Source organism: Strix uralensis, chromosome 21 (assembly GCF_047716275.1).
Source record: "Strix uralensis isolate ZFMK-TIS-50842 chromosome 21, bStrUra1, whole genome shotgun sequence".
Classification (NCBI taxonomy): domain Eukaryota; kingdom Metazoa; phylum Chordata; class Aves; order Strigiformes; family Strigidae; genus Strix; species Strix uralensis.
Genome location: NC_133992.1, coordinates 2955927 through 2982799, shown reverse-complemented (window position 1 = coordinate 2982799; position 26873 = coordinate 2955927). Strand labels below are relative to the sequence as shown.

Below are 26873 nucleotides of genomic sequence, written 5' to 3'. Positions count from 1 at the left end.
TTAACTTTCCTATATGACAGCAGAGACCTGAGTTGTTGCATCATGTAATGCTCCTCCTGCTCTTGGGTTTCATGGCACACTCCCAGGGCCAGCGACAGCAGGCCTGCTGCAAGACTAATCACACCATTAAACCTCTGCAATTCAGGTTTTCCGCTTAGAAAGCAGACAGAAACACTTCCCACTCACAGAGAAGAGGCAGAGAGAGATGATATAACATTACTGTCATTGCTACCACTAATAGTGCTGATGATTAGCGATTTGTAATAACAACATAGGTAATTAGCTCCTCATTCAGAATAATACCACTGAGCTACACATGATCTCATGGAATCTCAGATCTTAAATGGGAGAACAGCCTTCATCTACTGAATCCAAAGCACTGTTCAGAGGGAGCAGAAAGAAGCACAGATCTCAGGAGGACTCCACCAGGGACTCCTGGAAAGCAGCTGTAAAGAACTTCCAGAATTTTAAGTCTAAAACAGAAATAAACAATCTGTTTTAGGATTGGCTTCATTTCCAGTCCAAGTACGTCAAAGCAAGGAATAAAGTTGAGCCTGGATGGCACATGACATCTCGGGACTTAGTCCTGCCTGGAGAAATGCAGCCCTCAAGAATGGAGGGGAGCCAGATAATTCAAGTGGGAGAGCTGCTGGCGAAGGAACCAGCCAGGATTGCAGATGTTTGACTGAGTTACTCACAGGCCAAAACAAATTCTCCAGGTGGAGAAACAAAATTGGCCAAGACAGGAGGCTTAATTTGCAAGCTTTGTTGCTTGAACGTGGAGCAGTGCCCAAGAACAAATTTGATACTTGTCAGCAGCCTGTTAAGCAGCCCACGTCACTCAGGAGCCGGGAGGGACAGGCTGGAGGTAGAAGATGGAGAACAGCAACTCCTCTGGCTGCCTGACATGCAAGTTGAGGAGCATCACTGCGGGAAATACGTGCTGGAGGAGTAGCAGTGTTACAAAATTATGCATCTTGTGCTACTCGGGGGCTGCCTGGATGAGGCGAGGTGAAGCGTTAAAAATTCCTCTCTGTTTCAGTTCACCCCTTTTACAATCAGCAAGGAAGGAACCTCAAAAGAAACTTGGTGCCAATTACCCACCCAACTTTCAGTAAGCTTTCAGCAAGAGCAATGCTGAGGTAGGAATTTCCATAAGAGGTTGCAAAGGGACTGCAGAGATAAGAACATGCACTTGTAGCACAGCAGACATATGAACATGCTGGATGATAAGAGAGGTAAGATGAACGCAATACTATGTGCATTTTTCAGTAAACCCAATCTCTTATGGTCTTGGCAGGCTGCAACAACTTGCTCAGAGGCTGTACATCACTGACGAGATCCTCCAGAGTGCCTTAGAGTAAATTCTCAACACAGGGACTGCACACACCTCCAAGCCTCCCAGCATCCTGGGAGCATCCACATGCAAGCAAAACAATTGCATTTTAAGGGTGGAAGTCCACTTCCTGCCATTGATTTTGGTTAATTAACCGTAAGAAGGAAACGGAGAAAGAGCTTTCAGTTAATTTTTTCTTTCCCTCTCATATCTGTTTCTGATACTGGAGTTTGCCACCTTGTCCTAATCCAACCAAATCCTGACTGCTTGAGTGAAGCCAGTTACAATGGCGTGGTAGGCAGATTCCTGCCGAGCCAACCCTCCTTGTGCTCCTGCTGTTCTGTAAGTCCTGCAATACTTGTGTGATTGAGTTTGCTACCTCATACACACAGTCCTGCAAAAACCCCTTGTGGCTCGCTTCACCAGGGTCTGATCCAGTTAATACTCCTAACATTTCATTCACTAACCACATCAGCATCCACATGTTTATAGAAAAGGAGATTCTTGCTCCAGGGAAAGAATTTGTTCTGCAGGTTCATCTCTCTGTCTTCCTGGAGAACAGTAAATCCTTTATAAGGGGAAGCGTCTGCTGGGTGCAACAAAAAAGCCCAACACCTTTATGACTGTAACTGTTTATAGGACACCAACTGTTTAAGGACACAAAGCCTTGACTGTGCAAAACATTTATTTTACCTTCTGCAAACCTCTTCTTTGAGACAGAGGCAGTGCGGGAGTCCTAGCAGAGAGAGCCCATGGAGAGTGATCAGGAGCAAGATGAACAGTGGGGAGTGGAAAGAGAAAAGCAGATGCTCAGTGGCCTGGATGCAGGCGCAGAAGGGCCTGGGGACCTGCTGAGCACCCTCACCCCTCCTGTGGGTGCTGTGGTGACTCAGGGCAGTGCAGAGGGAGGCAAGAAGGACACCCAATAGAAAGGGGGTATCTGAAGCACAACGGCAAAGCTCAGGATCTGAGCAGGGACAAGAGACACCATCTTCCCTCAATTCCTGAAGCATTTTGCTTCAGCACAGCGCACTGTCACTAGGGAACCATCATCAACAGCAGCACCAGCGACTCTTTGAACTCTCTTAGACATTAAAGGACCCACCTCAGCCCACAACATGGCTCCAAGAGCCTGAAAGGGGCTGCCAGGGAGGCAGCAGCAGGAGAACAGCAACCCTGCAGGGATGACACCCTGCAGGCCAACCACCTCAAAGGCACCAACCTTTGGTGTTCCTCACAAAAGTTGCTCTAGGAGAGAAGGAAAGGCAGCTACAGCAGAGGCTGAATTATTCACAGGAGGCAAGGTGGGAGGTGAAGGGAATCGGGAGAGGAGAGAGAGCATCATTCCCTTCAGTGCCCTAAACTGAGTGGATGCTGGTGAGTTAGATATATACATAGCAAGTAGAATCAAATTTGGCTTAAGAAAGAAAAAAATGAAACAAATCCAGGAGTAAATAGACAAGCAGTGCAATTTCCAGCTGCCTGGACACGAGGTGTCATAGCCCATACCTGAAAAGACACAAACACAAGAGGACATGGCTCAGCTGCGTCCATAGCCAGCACCTTGCCCCCAGAAAGGCTACAAACAAAATGAGAGGAGATCAGCAAGGACATCAGTTTCTTTACCGTAGCATCAGATATCTTTACCACAGTAAGCCCCAGGAAGACTTCAGGATGAGCCAAGGTATGGTTATTCTCATTCACAGAAAAAATTCTCAAGTGCAGAGAAACCTGCAGGCAAAACTAAAAATAATTCAATGCCTTTGGCTTACTGATTTGAAAACATGAATAGAAATGCACGTAGAGTATTGCTAAAGCACTGGTTGTAAATACCTCTAAAAATCAGGCCCAGGTCATCATTGAACATAGGCAAAGCATATTGCTTAGAAGGCCCATCCGGAACAAGAAGAAAAATCATGGAAATGCACCTCATTTAGGCAAAATGAAAATCTGAGGGAGGTGTAAGAAAGCACAGAGAAATCACACTGGAAAGTGCTGGAACAAGATGAAACCAAGCAACTGATTCACCTGGAAAACCATAAGTAAGAATTTCTTTGTGCTGATGACATTTGGTACCTCTAAGATATTGTTTTCCTGCCCATAAAGGGGGTTTGCTGAGAAGTCAGAGCTTTGAACCTTGTTATTAAACAAAACAAGCCCAGAGGAAGACTGAGATTTCTTAGTGCTGAAGATGACAAAGCTCTGTGGCTCATCACCCACTCCAGGTTGTCCCATCAGCTGCACAAAATTCCAAAGACACAGAGTGTTATATGTTTCTACCTCACCTGGAGCTACAACCGGCCAAGATCACCCTGGGCATGGTCTGAGGAGGCATGTCCATCTCTCCCAGACTGAGCTCAAATATCCAGACCCAGCTGGCTGCGCTGCTTAAGCCATCCTAATATCCACTGCTTCGGAGTAAGGACTGGTTCAATTAATCCTGCACAGCTAGAGCTGCTTCTGCTTCCTTCTCATTGCTCTAAAGAGGGAGAAAATATAGCTCTCCTCAACCAGCTGATAAAGGATGAAAGTATCACTGAGAGATTGATCTCTCAGCACTGAGCCAGGCTTCACAGTCACTTTTATCACTGAACAGAGCAGGAAGATGCTTCAAATGCAAGCCAGATATGGATACATCTTGTATTTCGAGAAAGAGAAGAGGAACAGCACAGAGGTGAAGCCTTCAATGCATCTTCCTTCCTTTTGTTTTTACATTCAGCTTGTGCTGATTTCGCTTTGATTCCACCTTATCCAATTTGAAATGCTGCAAGTGCCACAGCTGGGCAGACCTGGCTCGAAGGAGGCAACAACAAAGAGAGAAAAAGGAATTAAAAAGCACCATTTATCTCATAGTATCAGCCTACTGCAATTTCTGGATGAACTTCTGGCTCTGTTCATCAAGTCTCCACCCCAGAGTCAAAGCAGAGGCCCCAGGAAATTCAAATTTAGGTCTCCTATATATCATTCTTATACTACAGGCTTTAATTTCCATTGTGGCTTAACAGAAGGGCAAATAAAGGTAGTTCATCTCTCTTAATACAAAAAATACAAAACGGGTAAAGGATCAACATTCAATAGGTCATTTAGTTTGGTGAAATGAAGCTTACATGGAAAGTCATTGCTCCCTGCCCAGTTCTGCAAGAAATACATGTGCTTCTCCCACATTTCTTGTTTGCAATGATGGCTTTGTTAAAAAAGGTGATGAGCAAGAAACAACAGGAAATAAAAAAAAAAAAATTTTGACCCATCTTTCCCCTCCTTTGTCAAGCACAGGCTGGGGAAAGACTAAAAGCAATGAGAAAGCAAGCAGAATCTCTTATCTTTTTATGATGCAGCTCTTCTGCTGCAAATAATTAACACCAGCCGAAGTCAGATCACAGCAGGTAACAGTGAAATTGGAAAAAATTTGCAGGGAAAATGAATGATTGTTTCTGTAATGAGGGAGAAGGAGGACAGAAGAACGCTTTGCCATTATGACAGATTAATCAGCCTGATTCTTCTCCAGCCTCTGCATGTCTTGCAGGCTGAAGTTTATGATCTCAATCTGGCAAAAATCCTCAGGACGGGAAAACATGTCATGAAACTCAGCAGAGCAAGTCACAGAGCGGATTCAGTGACGTGTGGATGGGGCTGTGCTTCCTCCCAGGAAGCTGCTCTAACAGCACAGAAGCCTCAGTGACCCAAGGTACAACAGTCAGAAGCAGAAATCCCCTAGGGAGACTGGGGCACAGGACAGGGAGAGTGTTTAACAGGACTGTGCCCAGAGAGCATCACCCCATGCTGCAGACTGCTCAAAACAGGGTGCAGCAGTGAAGAATTAAAGCGCCGTTTACCCTGACCCTTGTTCGCCTGCAAGGTGCCAGCACAGTCTGTAGCTGCATCCCTTGCCAGGCTCCTGCTGTCACAAAGATGCTGTATCCATTCAAAATGTCTCCCTGCAGTTCTTACACCAGGTGGTCTCATATAACGAGAGGCAGGTGTTGCACATCTCAGGACAGGGCAGGTCTGGAGCGTGTTATGGAAATACTTAAGCAGGGAAGATACAAACTGGCCACTGCAGTGCCTCTCCACACTTGCAGCCAGATGAGTAAACCTCAGGAAAGATCATTACTCTTTACTGGCTGGTCTGGAAATACCTCAGGCTTCACCATAAATATTTTAGGACGTGACAAGCAGCATTTTTCACCCTCGAGAGACACAGACTCTCTGTATTCAAATGCATCATTCACAGCGCGCTGCCCTCTCTGGCCAGCACGCCCGCTGTCTCGCCACCCTCACCACTCCCACCGCTGCGTGAAACAGTGCCAAAAAGCATTTAGCCTTGAAATAAGTTAAATCATCTTCATCACAGCATCCCATGATAATGTTTATCCTCTTTGCACTGCATAATCCAAAGCATCAAAAGAGTCACAAATGTATTGTACAGAATCATTCAGCTCATTACCAGGCAAAATTAATACCCAACTCAACACGCAAGCAGTAGAAAACGCCATAATCCCACCAGCCCATGGAAGAAAGCTGCTGGCTGGGCTGAGAGGAGGCTGAGGGCTGGGAGGAAAACAGCAGCAGGATGAGAAAAACAGCACTGGAAATCACTGCTAAGGGAAGAAACACCAGGAAGGTAAGGTGTACATGGAGATATGTGCCCATCTCTTGGTGGCAACAAGTGCCAGAACAGGATGGCAGAGGGCTGCAGCCTGCTAGCAAGAAACCAGAATCACAGAATCATCTCGGTTGGAAAAGCCCTTGAAGACCCTCCAGTCCAACCATGAACCTCACCCTGACCGTTCCCAACTCCACCAGATCCCTCAGCGCTGGGTCAACCCGACTCTTCAACCCCTCCAGGGATGGGGACTCCCCCCCTGCCCTGGGCAGCCCATTCCAACGCCCAACAACCCCTTCTGCAAAGAAATCCTTCCTAAGAGCCAGTCTGACCCTGCCCTGGCACAGCTTGAGGCCATTCCCTCTTGTCCTAAAAAGAGTCGATTTAATCTCCCCATGCTACAAGTCTACATGGAACCATTTCACCTGGACATAAGTAGCAATGGTGCCACTGGAGCACAAACATTCCCCGTGAGACCCTTCCCCGGCCACCTCCTGCCCATACCCACTCCAGAAGCTGCTGCTCAAAAACTCGTGTCGCACGTTTCAGAAAGACCAGTGGTTGGGTCAGAAAAGAAAAGCAGAAGCAAAACCGAAATCAAGCACAGGGATTTTCCACTCCTAAAAATGAACAGTAGGCTGTATTCATTCTCACTTCTCTGTTATCGAGTTGGAAGAAGAACAGCAAGAACAGTGAAAAACAAGCAGAAATGCTGAAAGCTTGAGACTAAAAATGTTTCTGGGGGAAAAGGCAGGAACTGGCACTAGTTTTGCCTTTTAGTAACACCCCAATGACCAAACAAAAGATCAGAAAGTGTCTGTCAAAGCTTGGTTTCACTTTAGGATGTATTCCAAGCTACAAATAATGAGGAAAATCCCAGCTACTCCTGTAGGGTCTTTCACTTCCTTAGCGTAAGAACTCACAAACCAAGATGACACATTTAAACCACCTAACAGACTAGGAAAAAAAACGTCTTTTATTCAGCAGGTGCAGGCCTCAAAATGAGAGGAAAAGACTGCTGGGACCCTGTTAAAAACAGAGGCGGTGTTGATCTGTCATGCTAACCAGTTCAACATCAGAAAAATAATGAGCGTTGGTCAGGACTTCTCAGTTCAATGGAGGGTACTTTTTCCTTCCTTACTGTAAACTGCAGAACCATGGGCAAAGTTCAATAAAAAAAACTATTAGGATCATCATAGGACATTTTCTGGTCAGAACTGAAGCCAAATCCCAAAACATCCGAAGCAGCAAGCAACCCTGTGTTTACAGAAAACTGAGAGGCATCTGGGGTCAACCCTTCTTGGAATGACTTGGAGCCTGAACATTCTCATGGTGCCATCGATGCAACCAATCTCTTTTTCTATGGAAAGGTTGTATTCCCTGTGATGGATGCCTTTATTGCTGCCTAAGTCACAAAGGTCTTACAAATAATCTAATAAGTAAGAATAACCACCCACCACAGTCAACGTAAAAAGATGTATTAAGAGAAATATATTATGGATACATATTCCTATATATTTTCACTACTGCTGTTGTTCCACTCTGCACTGGAAACCTTACAAAACGCTACCCCAGTTTCTGGGAACCAAGGTGGCCCAGCTTCCTGAAACAAGGTTAGCATGGCTAGAATGGCTTGTCATGGTTAAAACAGAGAAATAAAGTCAAGAGCAGGTCTCTAGTATGAACAAAACCTGGTTCATCCTTTGGGTGGATGGATGGTTCAACAGAACTTCAACCAGGTGTCTGATCCCCTTTTTTTAAAATTTTTTTTTTACATTTCTCTTTTCCATTTTTGTGTCTGTGATTGGGTAGGTATCAGGCTTGGGCAGTCACCCCAACATGTTTCCAGCACATGGGTGGACAGAACACAGCTTGCATCTGCCTATCCTGAACAAGTGAGCAGACCTCTACAGTTCATGTGCAGAAGTGAATGAGCCTACCGAATGCCTGAGTGCTACCAAGGGGGGCAGAAATCTCTCCTCCCACTTCTACTCTCCTGGCCCTACACAGTCCTGATCTTCTCTTGAATAAGCTATGGCACTCAATAAAAGCTCCTCTAGAAGAAAATAATCTGTGTTTTTCTGCTCTATTGGTTTCTGCAGGGCTGTTGAGTTTTATCAGCTCATGAAGGGATCAAGCATCAGAGAGGGAAAACCAAAAGCAGGGGGAATACATAGTGAGGAAGAGAGGAAAATCCCCAACAAGGGACACAAACCCACATTACTACTACTCCACAGCAAATGGGATGCTGTGTTCCTGCTGGAAAGCCCCGTATCTTCTGTAAACAAGCAAAGGCAGTTTCTGGATTCTAGGAGCTGTTTCAATTGCAGTTCACTTGTGTACCTACGACCACTGTAGTACTCCAGGAAAACTCTAAATCCTACCATATTCACAGCTAGAGAACAGCACAGTCCATCTCTGCTTGTGATGTGCGACCTAGCAAGGGAGAGCTGCTACCAATTTCCCCAGTCGAGAGATCCACCTTTAAGCACTGTGGTGAGCAGGTACAGCACAGCATCCACTGCAACATGCATCTTGTTAAAGACATAGGAGAGCCCAACGTCCCTATTGCACCACAAGAAATCAGATGTTTGCAACAGTCCACACCCTGTGTCCTAGGATCATTGGGGAAATCTGGATATTTGGCGGCACAGAGTCGAGCTCTGCTGGCAGTCTGGCCCCCAGTGCTTGCATCAGGGAGGGGAAAGGAACAGAAGGCAGAGTGCACCTTTTGGGGAGGTGTTTTAAATATTAACCAATTACAAGAGCACTGGCAGTGCTTTGATCAGCACGCATGAGAAGGACACACTGTACAGCAGGCAGAGTCTCATTTAATCTGAATTATGGAGTCAATATGCTTTTAATTACATCTTTAGCCAGGTACTCAGAGGTTTTTGTCATATCAACTGTGGCCTACGATTGTGGGTTATTTTTATACCAAGTTTTTACCAACACTTAACAGATTTCCATGTCTCTCTGTCACTTCCCTGTCTTTGCTTTTATTATAATTCCAGAAGAATCAGCAGAGGGGAAAGGTTGTTTGCTCTTTATTTTAAAACAGGTATCATCTCTTCTGTAGCATTTGCAATGCAAATTTTACTAACAGATGAGACTTGGGATCCTAACTGGGTCAATCTATCTACACTGCTCAAACAGATAAATGCAGGAGCTAAGCCCACTCTAATGTCACCCCCATCTGCAGAAAGGGCTTAAAGGAGGATCCAGGAAATTATAGGCCCATCAGACTTACTTCAATCCCTGGGAAAGTTATGGAGTGAATCTTTCTGGGGGCTATCACAAGCCAAATGAAGCATATGATTGGGAAAAGTCACCGTGGATTCACCAAGGGCAAATTGTGCTTGACAAACCTGATCACCTTTGACGACAAGGTAACCTGCTCAGGCTGATGTGGGACGAGCAGTGGACATTATCAAAAGCCTTGGTGAAATCCAGGTAGACACAGTTCCCCACAGCCTCCTCCTAGAGAAACGGATATGTTATGGCCTAGACAAGTGTCTGTGCAGTGGGTAGGGAACTGGCTGACAGGCTGCACCCAGAGGATGGAGGGAAATAGCTCTTTTTCAAACTGGCAACCTGTCACAAGTGGGGTTCCCGGGGGATTAATATTGAGCCCAACGCTGTTTAATATCTTCGTAAGTGATCTGGGTGATGGGACCAAGTGTACCCTGATGAAGTTTGCTGACAATACCAAACTGAGTGGGGAAGTGAACAACTCGGAAGGTAGAGCCACCCTGCAGGAAGACCTGGATAGGCTGGAAGAGTGGGCTAACAAGAACCTTATGAAGCTCAGCAAGGACAAGTGGAAGGTCTTGCACCTGGGAAAACATAATCCAGGAGTGCAGCACAGACTGGGATCTACCTGCCTGGGGAGCAGCTCTGTGGAAAAGGACCTGGGGGTCCTGGTGGACAACAAGCTCAACATGAGTGACCAGTGAGCTACAGCGGCAAAGAAAACCAACAGGGTGCTGGGCTGCATCAACAAGGGCATCACCAGCAGAGATAAAGAAGTCATTATCCCACTCTACTCAGCACTTCTCAGGCCACACCTGGAATACTGTGTTCAGGTTTGGTCCCCACTATACAAAGGAGATGTGGACAGGCTGCAGAGGGTCCAGAGGAGGGCCACAAAGATGATCAACAAACTGGGAAGCCTGCCATATAGGAAAGGCTGAGAGAATTGGGTTTGTTCAGCCTGGAAGAAGAGAAGTCTTAGGGTAGACCTTATCACCTGTTCCAGTATTTAAAGGGTGTCTACAAAGAAGATGGAGATCCCCTGTTTACAAGGAGTCACTTGGAAAAGATGAGGGATAACAGCTGCAAGTTACTCCTAGGGAAATTCCTATTGGACACAAGAGGAAAATTTTTCACAATGAGAACAATCAGCCACTGGAATAATCTCCACAGGGAAGTGGTGGATTCCCCAACATTGGACACTTTGAAGATTCAGCTGGACAGGGTGCTGGGCCATCTTGTCTAGACCATGCTTTTGCCAGAAAGGTTGGACCAGGTGATCCTTGAGGTCCCTTCCAACCTGGTATTCTATGATATTAGGTATCTGCCCAATGTTGACATGGGTTCTCAAATAACTACAGAAAGGCAGGAAATTCCATTAAGATTTATGGCAAAACTATATAATCTAGTGTCAGCAGGAAGCTCAATAACTTGTTGTCATTTCAGATTATTTATATTGCCGTAATCTGTGATAGCATCTGCATACCTACTTCAGAAATCTGTAGCTTCCTTATTGCCCGCTAAGGAACACAAATACATGAGAGGAAATAGCTCAAAATTAACAGCAATGAAAAATACTCAGGTAAATGCTTTTTCTGTGGCTTTCCAAGGTACAGACATTGGCATGCTGAAGCTTAGCCCCTGAATGCTGATGACGTATGTGGCAAAGTATTGGAAAATAAAATACAACCTGATCAACAGGATTTTTGTGAAAGAGGACAGTAATGAAGATCACACACAAGCCTAGGAAATCAGTGACCTAACCTCAGTTTTGCAATTGTTTCCTGGGGACTTTACATCCTCTCTTTCTACCCCACTGTTTCCTCTCTGTAACATGTGGAAAAGGGGAGCAGAGTACTGCATCGCCCCCAGGATACAGAAAGGATAATACTAAAGGTGCACAGATTATGAAAATAAGAAGCAGGTGAGTGATTGCTGAGTTAACCCTGATCATGAGCTATTTGTAGAACTCCTAACCCTAAATCAACTTCATTTTATTGAAACAGGAATGTGGGATATTGCCAAGAATCTCCATTGCAGGAGCTGCTAGCTGACACTGTCACTGGGACATGGATGGCACAATGTACTGGAGTGAAATGGTACCCTATGAAAGTCAACATGCATTTGCCAATGATCCTTTCTCCATGCAGAAACCCATGCAAAGAATAACCTCCAGCAGAAATTTCTTTATTTTTTAATACGGTGCTCTCTGGGGCTTTTGGCTAGAGAATATAATGACAACAGTCTTTGCCTTCAGAGAGTCTTTCCATCTTTCTGGTGCCTCCTCATCACCAGTCCCCATTCAGATATACTCAGTTTCCTTCATTGCTCAATAGCTGCAAGCCCACCAGCAGCCTGCTGAGCAGTGTGGTCAACACCTGTGCTATGATGTTTATTCTCTTCAGCCTCTCCCCAGGAATTATTCCAACCAAGGACGTCAAACCACTATGCAAAATAGAATTTAAAAGCTTCCCTCTGTGAAGATGATATTATCTTCCTTACCACTAACAAAGGGAAGCCTGATACACAGAGCTGCATTTTTAATAGAAGATACACATTTATATAATATTCATATTTTGGACCAAGCAATGAGAGGCTTTCAGGAGAGCCAGACAGAGGTCTCAGTCTTTTGAATCCAGCACAAAGGAACAGGACCCTGCAGGCTTCTGAGTTTTGTTTTAAATCACAAGTGTCTTGCAGCAAACATGGGTTGACCCCACTGTGGAACAAGGAAGATGAGCTACCTAATGAACTGCACTCAGCCCCGGCTCTGGTGCTCGCTTTAAATCATACATCAGACAAGTATGGTCACGAAGGTCTCCTTTACAAAGCCTCTGATACAACAGGATGTCCAACAAATGGCTCTGATCAGTTATTGATCATGACCATTATTCCTGGACTGAAGGAACAGCAAAGCACAGGACATCCTTCCCCATGACCCTCTCTTGTAACAGCGCGTCTCCCAGTCCTCAAACAAAACTGCACTGTTGCCTCCCTGCTCCTGCCCCCAGCATGTGCTTTGAGGACAAGGATCCTTAACAAAATAAAAAAAAAATGAGTACAAATCTGTTCTTTGGAAAACATTTTTCTTTCTCCAGTAACTTAAAGAAAAAGAAAAAAGGTGCAGCACTGACGGGCTTTTACCACGCAGTAGCGTTAACTCTTTTCTCTTTTCCTGTGCTGCCAAGAGCCAGAAATAAACCTAGATCTTTGTAGATCTATGTAATCTAGATCACCTGGATGGGCTAAGAAGAAACTGTGTGCAAAATGAGGTGCCAAAGTCTAAGAGCTTGCAAACCATTAAGATGAGTCAGGTTGTTAATTCCACATCAGATTTCCACAGACACTGGGGACGTTCCAGTCAGGCTTCAAACTTGGCATCTTGATCTCTACAATGGTCCAAACCCAAAACTCACATGCAACAAACACCGAATCCTTGGCTGACCCCCAGGGTTTGAACATCAAAAGACCAGTGTGTCCCCAATATCCAGACATTGGTTTAAACAGCTAGAGATTTAAAAAAAAAAAAAAAAAAAAACAAAACAAAACACAGAACCACCACCACCAAAAAAACCCACCCCAAACAACAGAACGAAAACCTGAGATCTTTTAATTGCTTTGTGTTTGAGCTTCCCCTTTCTCCATGCTGCACAGTCACACCCAATGCATTGTGAACACTTTGATGTCCAGCTCCAGTACTGAAGTATTTATACCAGCATCAGTGGGTTCCTGATGGGTTTTCAAGATGATGCAGGAATAAGTGTTGGCTGCACAGGGCCAAGTCAGTACAATTACAGGGAGCTCACTTAACTCTTGGGTCTGGATTCAGAACCACCTCAATTAATCATTTTTCACAAGCCTATCCCCCATTCTATGGCTCTATAGTCTTACAGGAATACCCCACTGCAAGGAAAGGAGAGGGTAGGAAATGTGTAAAGGAGAACAACGTACAGTGTGATGTATCACCCCATCTTCTCTTTTTCAGCTACATTATCCCACAGTGCTAAAACCAACATGTCTTCTGTTTTCATATCCAGGTGAAGACTAACAAGTCATTAGTGTCTTACCCTGATAAGACGCCCAGCACCAAGTTGAGCATGAAGAAAGAGCCAATGATGATGAGAGGGATGAAGTAAAGCCAGTTCCAGGTATTTCCTGCAGCATCATTTGTCTGGAAACAGAAAAAGGGAGAGAGAAAAACAAACAGTAAATCATTTCAGAAACAAAATACCATAGAGGAACTGCAGGGCAGAGGGCAGGGGAGATTCCCCTCAGATTTCCATGGGTTTGTGCCCCACTGACATAGGGGTTAGTTCTGTTACGTTCACCAGTTGAAATGCCAGCAAAAGAACTGATGAGTCAAGCTCATTGTCCCACTGTCCACACCACGGTTTGTTGTCAGCTCCGCTGAGATGATTCATCTAATTCCACAGCTCCAGGCTGACCCTGCTGCAGGGCCAAAACATGCTTTTAAGTGACCTGGGTCTGTGCAGGCTTTCTACACCTCCCTCCTCCCTCCCCACCTCAACTCTAACTTCCCATGTGCTGAGCATCAGTGTCATATTTACATCTGAATTGAGACACACAAGGACGGGAGGGAACCACAGCCTTCCGCTGCAATTAGGGCAGAGCGTGGCACGGAGCCCAGAATCTGTGCATGCACACAGAGCAGTAGAAGACAAGAAGTCTGCAAGAAAACGAGGCATCTTCAGAGTGATTGCAATTCCACATCTGCTTACTCAGCACTTACTTCTGTCATCAAAACCCGTCTGAGGCTCCCTGAGTAAGCAGCAGGCTAGATTAAGGGGAGGGAAGGGTGGTTTAGTTTATGACAAAGTTTCTGCATTCATCAACCACAAGGGAGCTCTTTAAGGAACTGCTGAAAAGTAAAATGCCACATGGCCATTTTCTGAAGCCAAGTGCCGAGAGAAACGCAAATTCTTCTCTTGTGAGTGAAGAATGCAGCAATTTGAGAATCTGATGCCGGGTGTAAGGGAGGGGAAAAGGGAAGCGAAAAGAAAAGACCCAAAGATATTGTCTTCCTCCTCCTCCTGCAGAAGGTAAAGAATAAAATGAACACAGAGCTCACCTACCTGCCCAACCGCAGAGGCTGGCAGAAGCGACAGTTTCTGCGCTCTCAAACACCAACTTGCAAAAAATGCATGAATTCTAACTGATATTGGTACCTTTTACTTATCTGTGGTGCTTTTTGGTCACTATTCCCAATCATATTTGCAAGTGTGATTTTGCTTGCAGAAGGATTCACAGAAAGAAGTGCTTTAAATGTGCATTGTTTCAGCCATGCTTGCACTTGATGCTACCTCAAAATGTCTCTACATAGGTAGACGTCACCCAATAAACAGGCAAAACCAACGTGTGATGTGGGTGATCGATGTCGTAGCATTTTTTACAGGTAGTAACATTTATAGCACTGATGCAAGTAAATACATTCCAAGATCTTTTTAACATGGTGCATATCTGCACGAATTCTTCCTCAAGTAACATGCTCTGGATCAAGCACATGACAAGCATTTCTCCAAATAGCAAACATCTTCAGAAATACCTGTGTCAGTTGATCAGTGACTCACCCGAGAGGAACAGGGACTAACTAACCTCGCCACAAACCACCCCTGCTAAAGGCAAAACCAGCGCGTGATAGACAAATGAATCTGAAGAGAAAACAGGCTGGGAAAATGAGAGCAGAAAAGACATGGAAAACTGTGGAGCCCAGCCTCTCGTTGTGTATCTCCCATTCAGCAAGGCTGGGGACTGCCGTCAGCCAGGCAAGCGGGGCTGGAGATCCAACCCACAAAGAAGAGCTGGAGGAAGGGAACAGATGGGAGAAGGGAAACCACATAAACACGCAAAGAGAGTGCAGCAGGTTCACTGCTGCCAAATGATCGTTTATCATTTATTTATTCATTTGAAGACCAAACTTGGCGACAGATCCACAATTCCATGCCACGATCAAAGCCCTTAAAAATGAAATGTGCTGAAATATGACTAATTAACCACCCTCCTCTGAGCATTTGCTAGACTACCTTATGCTCAGGGCAGGGCAGGGACTCGCTCTGTTTGCTCTGCCTCGCACACAGAGATCCAGGACAAACTAGAGGGCAAAATACCAGGCAAAAGGGTCAACAGAAAAGCTCTCCTGAGAAAGTAGAGCCTTCACAGACATGCAGCATCTTTCCCAGTACTCCAAAGCATGCTTGAACCCAATCACAGTTTATGGCACCGGCTTTGCCATGGTAAGATGCTTTAATGAATCAAATCTGTTTGCTGCCAGGAATACAAAACTCCTCTCCTGCAGGGAAAGCTCCCAGTGTCCTGCAGGCACCTCTGGTTGTGCTGAGCAGAGACAGCCCACTGCCTGAAGAGCCACTGGGGCTTGGGCTGTGGCCCAGCTCTAGGTTTGCTCATTAAGCAGGATGAGCCAAGTGATCAAATCAATTTTTGTGTTCCAGCTAAAACATTTCACTGGTGTAATGCCTGGCTGAGTGTCAGTGCTACTCCTAACCACAAATCTAACCCAACAGGGAAGAAGGAGAAACAAAATACTTGTCACGATGTGCCAGAAATGCCTTCAAATACAGTAAGGGCTTACAGGAGGGCTCCTTCACTGCTCAGGACCCAGGGAACCCACCGGTTAGTAACAGCTGAGGGGCTCTTCACAAACACCCCCTGAACAGGAGCCACATCCAGCTGAAGCCTTGCTCCAGGAATGCCCTGGGCACCAGCATGAACAGTTCATGTCCCTTAAACTTGACAGCACGAGACTCCCACAGGCAAGGTGCTGCACAGAGCGAAACTGAAGCACAGGAAGTCTGAGGGACACTTTCAGGGTCACAGTGGAGTCCGGCATCTAAAGCCCATACGACCTGTCCAGCCCCTGGAGTGCTCTTCCCAAGAAGCCCGGCTGCTGTGGCTCCCTCCGTCTAACCTCTGCTCAGCTCCAAGCTGCTTCCACCCCCTGACCTGGCACTTGTACCACAGATGCACCCATCATGCCTATTCACAGCTGGTGCCTCCTTCATATTTTTTTTTTCTTTTGCTAAAATTCTAACCTAAATCCCCAACAGCATCCTTCTAGCCTCTTCCATGTGACTCTGCTTCATCATCCACCCTGAAGCCTGATGTCACTGCTCAGCAGGAGTGCCCAGGTCACAGCTGGATGCCAAAGGACAACCTTTATATGTTGACTCTCTTCACGGTTGGCTTTAAGCACCTAGGGGCTCTCTCCTCCCTTTCATGCAGCACCAAACACATTGCCAGCATCCCCAAGCCGTGACAGCACAGCCACCTCTCTACAGAGATAGGTGGGTGAATACTGTCATCTATAACAAACGCAGAAGCTAAAAGGCTGCTGTCATGCAGGGAGATTAATGCCCTGAGCTCCCAATACAGCCAAAGAGAACAGAGTGTACTCCAGCAAAGCACAAGATACTTCCCACAACCAAGCCTTTTGTGACTTGTCCAACACCATAGAAAGACCAATATTAACACTCACTTTTGTCTCTCAGACACAGAGACACGTTAGGCCACTGCTTCATTATGTTAACAAGATGGCAGCTGTGTCTAATTATTAATTCATTTAAAGATACGTTTTGAAACGATTGACTTGAAAGCAGCCTACTGCTGCTTGCAATGTGCTGCAGAGACCAGAAATGCTTTTATATTACCTTTCATCTTCCTCTCTGCAGCCCTGGCCATGGCCCATGTTCCCGGGGCGTGCAGGGAGGCAGAGCCCTTGTGGCTGGCTGCCCCGAGATGAGCTTCTTGTGTTGCTCGAGCTTCTTGCTCTGCTCCAACCAGCTCCATCCCACCACCACTGCCATCGAAGCCCTGCCCGCTCTGACATCCCTCTCCCAGTCCATTCGCATCCCGGCAGCGCAACGCCAGCTCTCCGGGGACCCTGCCTACTTTCAGCTCGGCGCTTCCCGCGGCTGGGGCATCACCAGGGGAGCCTCGCAGCCTGCCAGCCTCACGGCCCAATCCCACACACTGCCGACTTCAAACGGGGCTGATCAAAGGGAACAGGAGCTGATTTGGTAGGGGAAGAAGCATGTAAATACTCCATAGAACTTCCTTGCCAGCGAGGCTTCCATCAGCAGTGGGGAGTTACTGGGAAAACTATGACAGCCGATGCAGAAAAAAGACCCAGCAGCCCCCAAGGAAGGGAGACCTGTGCAGTTCTACCCAGGTTGTTTAATCATGGTTTGCATCAGTGACGAGATCGTCATTCTGGAACCCCAAAATAACAAACACACAATTAAGTGAAATTTGGTTTACACACAGCCTCACGAACAAACAAGTGACTGCCTCTGTTCAACGGGTGGAAAAGCTTAGGTTTCAGGAGATTTTCAGACTACAAATTAGAGCAAGTCAAATACAGAATAATCTCCAAATTCCTGCCCCTCTCTTTTCTCTAAGCAGACAGCACACCTGCCTACACCCTCCTACTCTCCTCTGGCTTCTGCAACAGAACCTAAATCGGTATTTCACGTGGTGAGAGGGATAGGGGATTCCCACATACCTAGACATGTGTGCCACCAGCAAAATGGCATACTAAAGCCATGCCCCAAGGGTGAGTCTGAAGCCTGATGGATCCGCAATCCAAAGCTGACAGCTTTTCCTAGCTGGTGCAAACAGAAGACTTGCCAGCACACTGCACTGCCCGCAACCCCATTCAGCACATGCCAAGGACCAAGGGAGCCGGGTGGTGATAGCACATGTTTTAATAACTTATTCAAATAAGCTATCAAACACTGCTGAATCTGATTAAATCCTCTTGGGCAACACAAAAACAGTAAAACAACAAAGACCTTTGCCATAGGAAAATGCTGGGTGGTGCATGGCAGGGACTGGACACCCTGATTGGAGACTGTTGTGCTGCAATGAATCTAAGCAAAAACTCTCGCATTTCAGCCCCTGATTTCCATGTTTCTGATCAAAACACCATCAGTCTCTTTACCCTTCTCCCCAAATCATCCCTGTCTCCACTTGCAGTCCCTTTATTCCTGTACTGGAAGGGAGAGCTCAGGGATGTCCACATGCAAGGCTACACCAGGTCACCTCTATCACCACAGACCCATATGTGAACACACTGACTTTATGGTAAGCCTGTAATTAATATAAATTATACAGACTTCCTGTATAAATGATACAGACTTCCTGCTGCTGCACAGGGTAGGATGTCAGTGCAGGCCAGTTGCTGGGCACTGCCCACGCAGCGGGGACTGACCCTCCACGGCAGACCCCCTTCGGCACCTGCACCTCCGTGGGCGCTGTCACCACGATGCAAACTCACTCCTGCTCACAGCTGGAGCTAAGGAAACACACTCCAAGCTCATGGCTCAGGGTCAAATTCCCTTCTGCTACTGCTATGGGTGGCAGGCACCTCTCAAAGAGAGTAGCTGTACAGCAGCCTTCACCTCTGCCAATGCCTAAAGGCAACTAAAATGCCTTTATAGGTGTTTTTCTATTGACTTCAGAGCTTTAAATGAGACCTCAAGGACAGCATCTACAGAAGCGTAGTCACAGACCACGCCACCACGTACCAGCATGAACCTGAATGACAAACCCCAGAACAAGGTCTAGGCTGGTCCTGCTGGCAAATCTTCAGCTAGGGTTCCCTGGCTGTGCAAAGATGCTGCTTTGGGCTCTCAAGCTGTTAGAAACCCATTCAGACTTAGTTGGTCCTCTTTACCAGTAGAGCAACAAAACAACCCTCTTTGCCTCTGAACAAGGACCCATTCTGGTTCTTACACAAGTTTCTTCTTTCAGTCACTTTTGGCAGGAGTAGCAACCCTGAGGCGATTGGCCCAGATCTCCCAGGAGGAAATTCTGCCACCACTTTGCTCAGCACATTGTCCATCAGTGTGAAAAACAAGCAACTGATGGGCTAACACGTAATTCTTTGGAAATGCTTCTAGAGTGGGGTTCAATAAAGAAGGGATCTAATTCGACAGATACAGCCAAAGCTGAAACACCACAGACCATTAGCTGTTTACTATGTTTTTAATCAAAATGTATAGTACACCTAGAGTTTACTCACTTTAATCTAATCAATAGCAGGGCTTGACTTATTTGGGGCAATTAAAGCGTAATCTTCCCTTCAATAAGTGCTTTTGTATTGAGGAAAACTCTCAGCTGTCTTCAATAGATGAATTCTATTTATCCTTCATCTGATTTTTCACAATTCACTCCTCGCTACTTCTGTTAATTAGAGATGCTATTTACGGTTGTTTTATTTCTATGTGCTTCTATTCTCGGGATTAGATGAACACAGAAATTACTAAGAACAAAACCAAAAATATTAAAAGCATGTAGAATGAGCACATGGAGCCCTGCCTTACCTAGCACATTCTCTCTAGGCACTAACTCCTGCTGAGTTCTTCATCAGAGACAGACAGACCTTGCGCAAAAAGGTATAAGGGCAGAAAACCCAAATTTACTGAGAAAAACCATTCCGAGTTCAACCTGTGGAAACAATGATGACCTACTCTATTCACAAAATAGTCACAGACTCAAATGACATTTAAACCAGTCACTTCTCTGGGACACTACATAGTCCACATTATGATAGTATCCCAGTCAATCTTCACTTTTGGAAAGTGCAAAGTGCCTCCACAGATGGAGAATGAGGTATACAGGCTTCATATGAATAAATTCAAATCCAAATCTAACTCACATCTGAAGTCCCTGAATGCATAGTTGTTGTCAAGCATAAACTTTGCCTATTCTAATTCAGAAATACTCATTATTGTTTGCACTGTATTTGTAAGCAAAAATCCCTGGTGGAAAGTCTGACCCCATTCTGCTGAAAGGCCTGGAGAAAAGACCTCTGACCCAAATCCAACCCTAGGAGCCTAGGCCAGTGTCTTTGTCAGATTAGAGCATGATACATTTGGCTTCCCCCTAAAAAAGATAATCTCAAGCCTAAAATCTAGCAGGACATTGAATAGCTTTAGTGTATTTTCAGGTTTTATTTTAAGCAAAGATGACCACAATAAGGGACTGGAGGGATTTGTGTAAACTTCTTAAAATATTGGAACCTTCAGAAATAAGTCCAGGGTTCTAGGAGATAATGAAGGGGCCTCAGTCTCTCATCAATAACATTCTGGAAGAGCTGAGAAATACTGCATCTTCCTCATCTCCCTGAGAAATTCATACCTTAACATCTCATTCAGTAGAACTGTGAAATATTTTTTCTCTACTCCACTCAGTTACTAAAAAGTTATTAAAATTTATTGCCTTCCAAAAATATTAATTTTTCTACTTTTTTCCCTGCGTCTCTTTGGATCAACTGAAAACAGAACACAAAAAAAATATTTTTTAAAAAGGCTCTCATCTTTTAAGTCTTATGTAGCCTTTTTCACCCAGAAACACCACCAAGCCCTGCACTAAGGAGGTCTCTATTGATATCTCCAGCTTTACAGGTGAAAGGACAGCTGCTTCCACATTTCCCAGCAGACCAGCAAGAGAAGCCCCATTTCTCAAGTCCTGACCCAATGTGCTGGCTTACACAAAATACCAGAATCTGCAGAAAAGTCTTTTTTTTATCCCCAGTTCCAGTTGAAATACAATCTTGGCACAAAGTCAGTCCAATAACTTTCATTACTGACTTTCAGATGTTACAGTCCATTTGAACAGAGCATCTGGTGTTGCAGCTCTGCAGGGACATGACAACCAGGCATGGGGGAGTGCTGGTGATTGACCCGTCAGAGCAAAATTAAATTGGCAGAGAGGTGCATTTCCAATTGATGCTCAGGGGTTGTACCACCCACGGGAGGGAGATGACAGAGCACCTGCCTGGTGTGCTCATCTGTGTGAAGGATAAAACTAAAATGGGTTGGTTAATTAAATTAGTGGTCAGTCCAAATCACACTCCCACACGTCATGTACAGCATGTACAGCAAGACAGGGTTGGTTTAGGGTTCAAATACTCCCCTTGAGCATACCTCTATCTGGGATCCGTGGGTTCAGGTCATTCAGAGCAGGTGCCCTTGTATGTAGAGGGGGTGAATCAAAACGGAAGTGCCCCTGCCCAGCAAGATGCAGGGAAATTTGGAGTTGGGCTTAAACACTGTGCTTCTTGTGGTTTTAATCTGTTTATGTGTGCTTTGAGGAAAACTCCTTAACTGGAGGTTTCCACATGTGGCCATGGGATAGACAGGATCTCAGGAAGTCCTAAGGTCTATATGAGGTCCAGCTAACAAATCGAGACTGGAGGATCTCCTGATCTCCTCCTAGACCATGTTATAATTGTGCCTCGTGGGCCTTTATGGTAGGTCCTGAGTGTGTTTTGGACACTAGGAAGGATTTCATGGCAGAGGATGTATTTTCTGGGGGCCCTTTGGGATGGGGTACCTGTTGTCTTGAGGGTCAGCAGTCGTAAGAAAAGCATTCGAGAACCCACTGGCCTCCACAATCCTTTTCACATCAAACCTTGGCCAAAGGCAATCAAGTCCTGGGTTTAACACCTGCTCAAATTGAACTCTCTGGGAAGAGGCGCTCTAAGCTCCTTATCCATTTACACTCAAATCAGTATTCCTGAGAAGGTCTTCTCTCTTCACAGAACTCTTCGCTCTTTCTTTTTACTTTTCTCTTCACTCTTTCTTTTTACCTTCGGGATAGAGGTGACTCCACTTCGCTGCTGTAATAACAGTCCACCTTGTTCAAATCCCCCAGTTACTCCTCAGATCCATCCATAACTCCTGGTTTGCAAGTGGGTCTCAGATGAGAAATATCTGAAAATCCTTTGAGTCTCACAACACTAAGATCAACAATGTTTTGAAACACAGATAATCCTTCTGCCCCAAAAGAGAAGTCACTTGCATCCAGCCCCACAGCCACTTGTTGTTTAGAGGAGCAGAACACAGAGCTGTCCACTACCAGGATCAAAATCAAATCCAGAGTATTTCACATCCTGCAAACAAAAAGCAAACTACTCCTGGCCTGAGACCACATGAAACCAACCTCTACCGCAGACTCTAAAAGCCTTGGCAGCACCAGCTGCGGGTAAGGGGTGACACACCAGGCCTGGTATTAGCTCTTATCCCCTTGGACCAGGAGTCCAGATGAATCTGTAACAAGCTTGGGGTGCTAAAGATAAAGCAGTCCTTTGCTGGAGGTGTTGGACGCTGCATAAGAGCCTGTCCAGGACAGAAGAATGCAAAAGGCAGCAGCCACAGTGCACCAGCAACTTGTACCTGAGCAGAAGGCAAGAAGGGTTAATTTGATTCCAGAAAATCACCTTGAAAACATAACTTAGTTTGTATTCATTTATCACTTTATATTCTCAGAAGCCACTGTCTTACTGTCACTGGCTTTAACATCACACCAGCCACAATAATTGGTAAAGGTGCTTTTCTTTCCCCGTTCTAAACATACCTAAAGCAAGAAACGCTGTTACAGTCCTGCCTGCCCCATGCCTTCACATCAGGCAGCAGTGCCCATCCCCACCATGCAGCAGCATGGCTCTGAGGGAGTCCTGCCCAATGTCCTGCCAGAGAAACCACTATTTTCCAGACTGAGCCAGTGCACTGCAGAGATGATAATGCAGATCTTGCTGCTTCGCCATAGGGCTGGTGATCCCCTGCCTTGACACAGCCTTGCTGCTTCCATCCAGTCCCAGAGCTACCCCTCTCCCCTGCTTGTCCCCGCACCCTGCAGGGCTGCCTTGACACCCGGAGGTCCCAAAACAGACACAGCACATTTGAAAATCAAACACACAACACTCAGGCAACAAGTGTGATACCTGTACCTTATGTTTCCCCAGTGAACATACAGGTACCTTAAACAAAAAGGTGAAGCCCACCTACCCCCATCACAAACCACAATGATGCGCATCCTCTCTTCCAGGGAGAGAAATCCATTTCACATAGTGGGCAGTAAAAACAGAGGGAAAAGCAGCTCAAGAGATATCTTCACAACATCAGACAAGAGGGCAAAGCTCCAATCATTTTCTATGGGGCAGAAAATCCATGTGGAAGCCTCAAGCAGAGGAGATCATTGTTTAAAAAAAAAGAAAAAGTAAATATATACACCTAGATAATTATCTCTTTGGTTTTTGATACTTTAGGATTCAAATTTTCTAACTTTTCTATCCAGTGACAACAGTTAAAGTCCCAAATAAGAGAGGAAGGGAGCTATAATTCTCTCAAGCACATAAATCCAGGAGCTGGTGTTTCAGAGGAAAGCATCCAAATGCATAAAATCAACCCAAATACCAGAAGACTCTCAGTAAAATCCTAGAAGCTGGCAGCATTTTAATTTTGCTATAATACTGCTGTCCATGTATGAACATGCTTTAACTATAATCATTGCATGCAGTAATAATTTTAATTCAGCCAAGTTTCAATAGAAGTAAATCCTTCCCTTTGTTTCTCCCCTTCTCCAGCCTTACAGAGCTGGGGAGACTGAAAAAGCAAAAATGCTGACATTTTATGCCTTGATCTGAAGGCTTATGGCAGCAATAAATCAATACGTAAATATTTCTTGGATTCTTGATAAAAAATTCATTCTTTCCCCAGCTAGTGTGGACTCACTCAGTTGCTTTATTCATGAGCGTGCCTGCCTGGCACTGTGAAAGCTCTTTCACGATCAAAAATTACAGGCTGGCCAAGGGACCCTACCAATTTTTTTTGAAATCTTTTTTTTGTAATCTCTCCTCCCCTTTCTCTTATTTTTAAACAGCTGTTGACTTTAATTATGAATGTAAACTTGGTCTAGGTAATTCCTACTGGCAGCAGGTAATGCACATTCACGAAGGTCAGACCTATGGTGGAGGTACTCAGGAGAAAGCATTACCCCAGCAACCACACAACCACCCCGTGAACCCCACTGGGCAGTTACGGCACTGAAGCTGTCTGGAACATGCATTTTATGTAAGTGAGTACCTTCTGCAAGGTCACACAGCAACTTAATGTCACAATGATGAGCAGAGCCCAGAAAGACCAAAACTGTAACCTGAGGCACCCAGATGTATCTCATGGGCTACCTGCAACCCCAAACCCTTTTGTTTGGCAAGGAGTCAAGCTGTGACAGCAGACCAAGGCACTGCCTTGCTGATGACCATGGTGCTCAGCCCACAGGTCACCCAGCAGGGCCAAGGAGGCATCCACATCAAGCCAGACCCATTTATCTCAATGTCCTCAAAAGCAATGTCTAACAAAGAGCAAACCTCCCCTCTGCATTCAATATTCATCATCATTCTAAAAGCCAAATAGCTAGTAAGACCAAGTAATTAAAATAGTTTCACCTAAATATGACTCAAACTGAGATGCTAAGGGGGCAGCCAATTCATCCAGCAAAACTCCAAGACACTCTGATTCAAACCAGCACCTCCAGCGCCTCATATAATTATCTTCAAGTTTCTTTTCTCTGAGCATGCAACTGAGTTCTGTTCTCTGAGAAGGAGGAGAGAGCATTGCCAGGTCCCCATAGAAGGTTAGCACAGACACTGTTGGGGTTGGGTTGTGCAGAGTTCAAGGAAGAGCTGCTCCTTGAAAAACAGGAACTGCTTTTAAGTTTGAAATTCTTGGAAAGCAAGAGTGCTTTACATGTCATTCATTGCTTGAGAAGATTCATCTGTAAGTCAAGTTACACTCAGAATAAATTCGGTGCTCCCTTGATGTTTTTTCTTATACTGCAAAGCCAACCAACAAGGCTTCAGGTAGCTTCTATCTTTCACTAAAGAGGCAAAGCTGTCTTCAGATGTACTCCTGAAGTCATGAGGAGGGAAAAAATACACACACTTATGTATACACACAGACACATGTATTTAGAGCTCTGTTCGGTTTGGTTGCTCACGGATACATGTGATGAAGAGATAAGCATAAGGATGCATCCAGACCAAAACATAGTTTTTGTTCATCTAGTGAGTAGATGCAGGATAAACTTTTCCTCCCACTCAGCAGCCCCTAAGTCAGCAAGACAGAGCCAGTCACAGACCAATTCCCAGGACACTGAAACAATCCAATAGGCAATCATTTTCTGTCTTTGAACATAGGAAATTGTGGGTCAATGCCCAAAACCACTGTAGATAAAAACAGTCCTAAGAATGATGGACAGGCTTCCTCATCATCTTAAATGCAGATCTAGATTTTTCCAGACTTTCCCTCTAAACACTGCCACTAAAAGCTGCTCAAGAAATTTTCAGCAGTAGAAAACCATTTAAATGAATTAAAGTCTTGATTCCATTGTATAAAATTGTAACAATAGGCTATTACATGCGTGCATTCTTCAGCAGAGGATTGGGATTGAGCAGAGTAGCAACATATTTAGGCTTGGCCACCTTCTCATTTGTCTTCTAATGAGACTATCTCCAGCAGTACAGCTTCTCTCTCGCTAATTATAAGCAGAAAATACCCTTGTAGATATATCTACAGCTCATAGAACTTAGCTGGAGCTGAGAGCTCAGTCACACAAACTTCAGAGCACAGCAAAGCCCCCAAGTCCAACAGTCCTTTGTCAGTGCAAACCCAACTTCTCAGGACGAGAGTCCAAAGCTGTTTTATCACTACCAGTTTCCTGTTTCAGACAAAACAAAAAAAAGTTACTCATGAGCCTCTCAGCTCCATCTAAAGACGTTTCACAAGGTTTTATGAAGACATTTTAAATAGAAAAGGACTGTCTGCTACAGAAAAAAAAATTCTTAACCACAAGCCTTGCCAAATTTTCCAAATTTGAATGAAAACTGTCTGTGAAATTCCAAATTTAAGTGTGAAAACATTTATTATAGTGTAAATTCATTAAGTCTGCAGAAAACTATGAGAATAGCCCAGATCTTCTCTTCTCCATATTCCAGGAGTCTTCGCTGATGGGCGCACTGCCAAACAACAAAAGGTTTTTGCCACAGACCATGCTAATAAACAAGCTAACCCTAAAATAAGCAGATACATGCAGCTTTTTTTTGTTGTGTTGCTGAGTTGGTAACTCAACCATTATCAAATTCTTCAAATGACACCTGCCCTGTTTAGGAAATATCTGGTTAAAAAAATGGGAACCATCCACTTTTTTTCTCTGGGCTTTGTCCCATGCCCTATGGAGCAGCTGTGCAAGTGTTGGTCTCCACTACTGGAAGGTTTCACCATGCAGCAATCGGTGTCTGTGATCAGTCCCTGACCCTGTGAGGAGCTGACCTCTGGCCGGTGAGCTCGACAGCTGGTACCAGGATTGCTGCAGAACCACAAGCTCTGCACAAATCAGTCCAAATTTACCTGCTTCTCTGTTCACAAACAAAGGAGAAAATATGTTTAATCCAGTTAAATGAGAACTGGTGCTTCCACCATAACAGTCAATGCAAGTTCTCCAGCTGCTTGGGCTGTACCCTGAGCTCTTACATGGCCACAAACCCATGGAGATGAACTCTCTTGCTTTAGCATGACTTTTCAGCCTGGACACCAATAGGCAAGGTGACTTTGATCTAGAGTTTCTCTGGTTTCATGAGCAGTTATCCTGCTTTCCACAGTTACTGGGCAATTTTGCTCCTGCAGGGGATTCACAGAACATTTGCTGGATTTTGGCACAAAGAACACAAGAAAGAATAAGAAAATGTTGCTGGAAAAAAACATCTGGATTAAAAATTTCCTATTTGAAAGTCCTCTATAACACTGGGAATTTTATCTGTTGGAAGAAAACCAACAAATTGCCCAAAGAGGTGGTAGATGCCACCAC

At 45.1% G+C, this 26873-nt stretch overlaps 1 protein-coding gene across 13 annotated transcripts in view; it reads right to left on the bottom strand.

Moving 5' to 3' along the window:
- Nucleotides 1–26873, bottom strand: part of CACNA1B (calcium voltage-gated channel subunit alpha1 B) — a 311698-nt gene that overhangs the window by 160311 nt on the left and 124514 nt on the right. For all 13 annotated transcript variants that reach the window (XM_074890994.1, XM_074890983.1, XM_074890985.1 and 10 more), the window contains one exon: nt 13259–13362. In XM_074890994.1, the coding sequence (XP_074747095.1) occupies nt 13259–13362 (104 nt within the window). The remainder of the gene's footprint in view (nt 1–13258; nt 13363–26873) is intronic.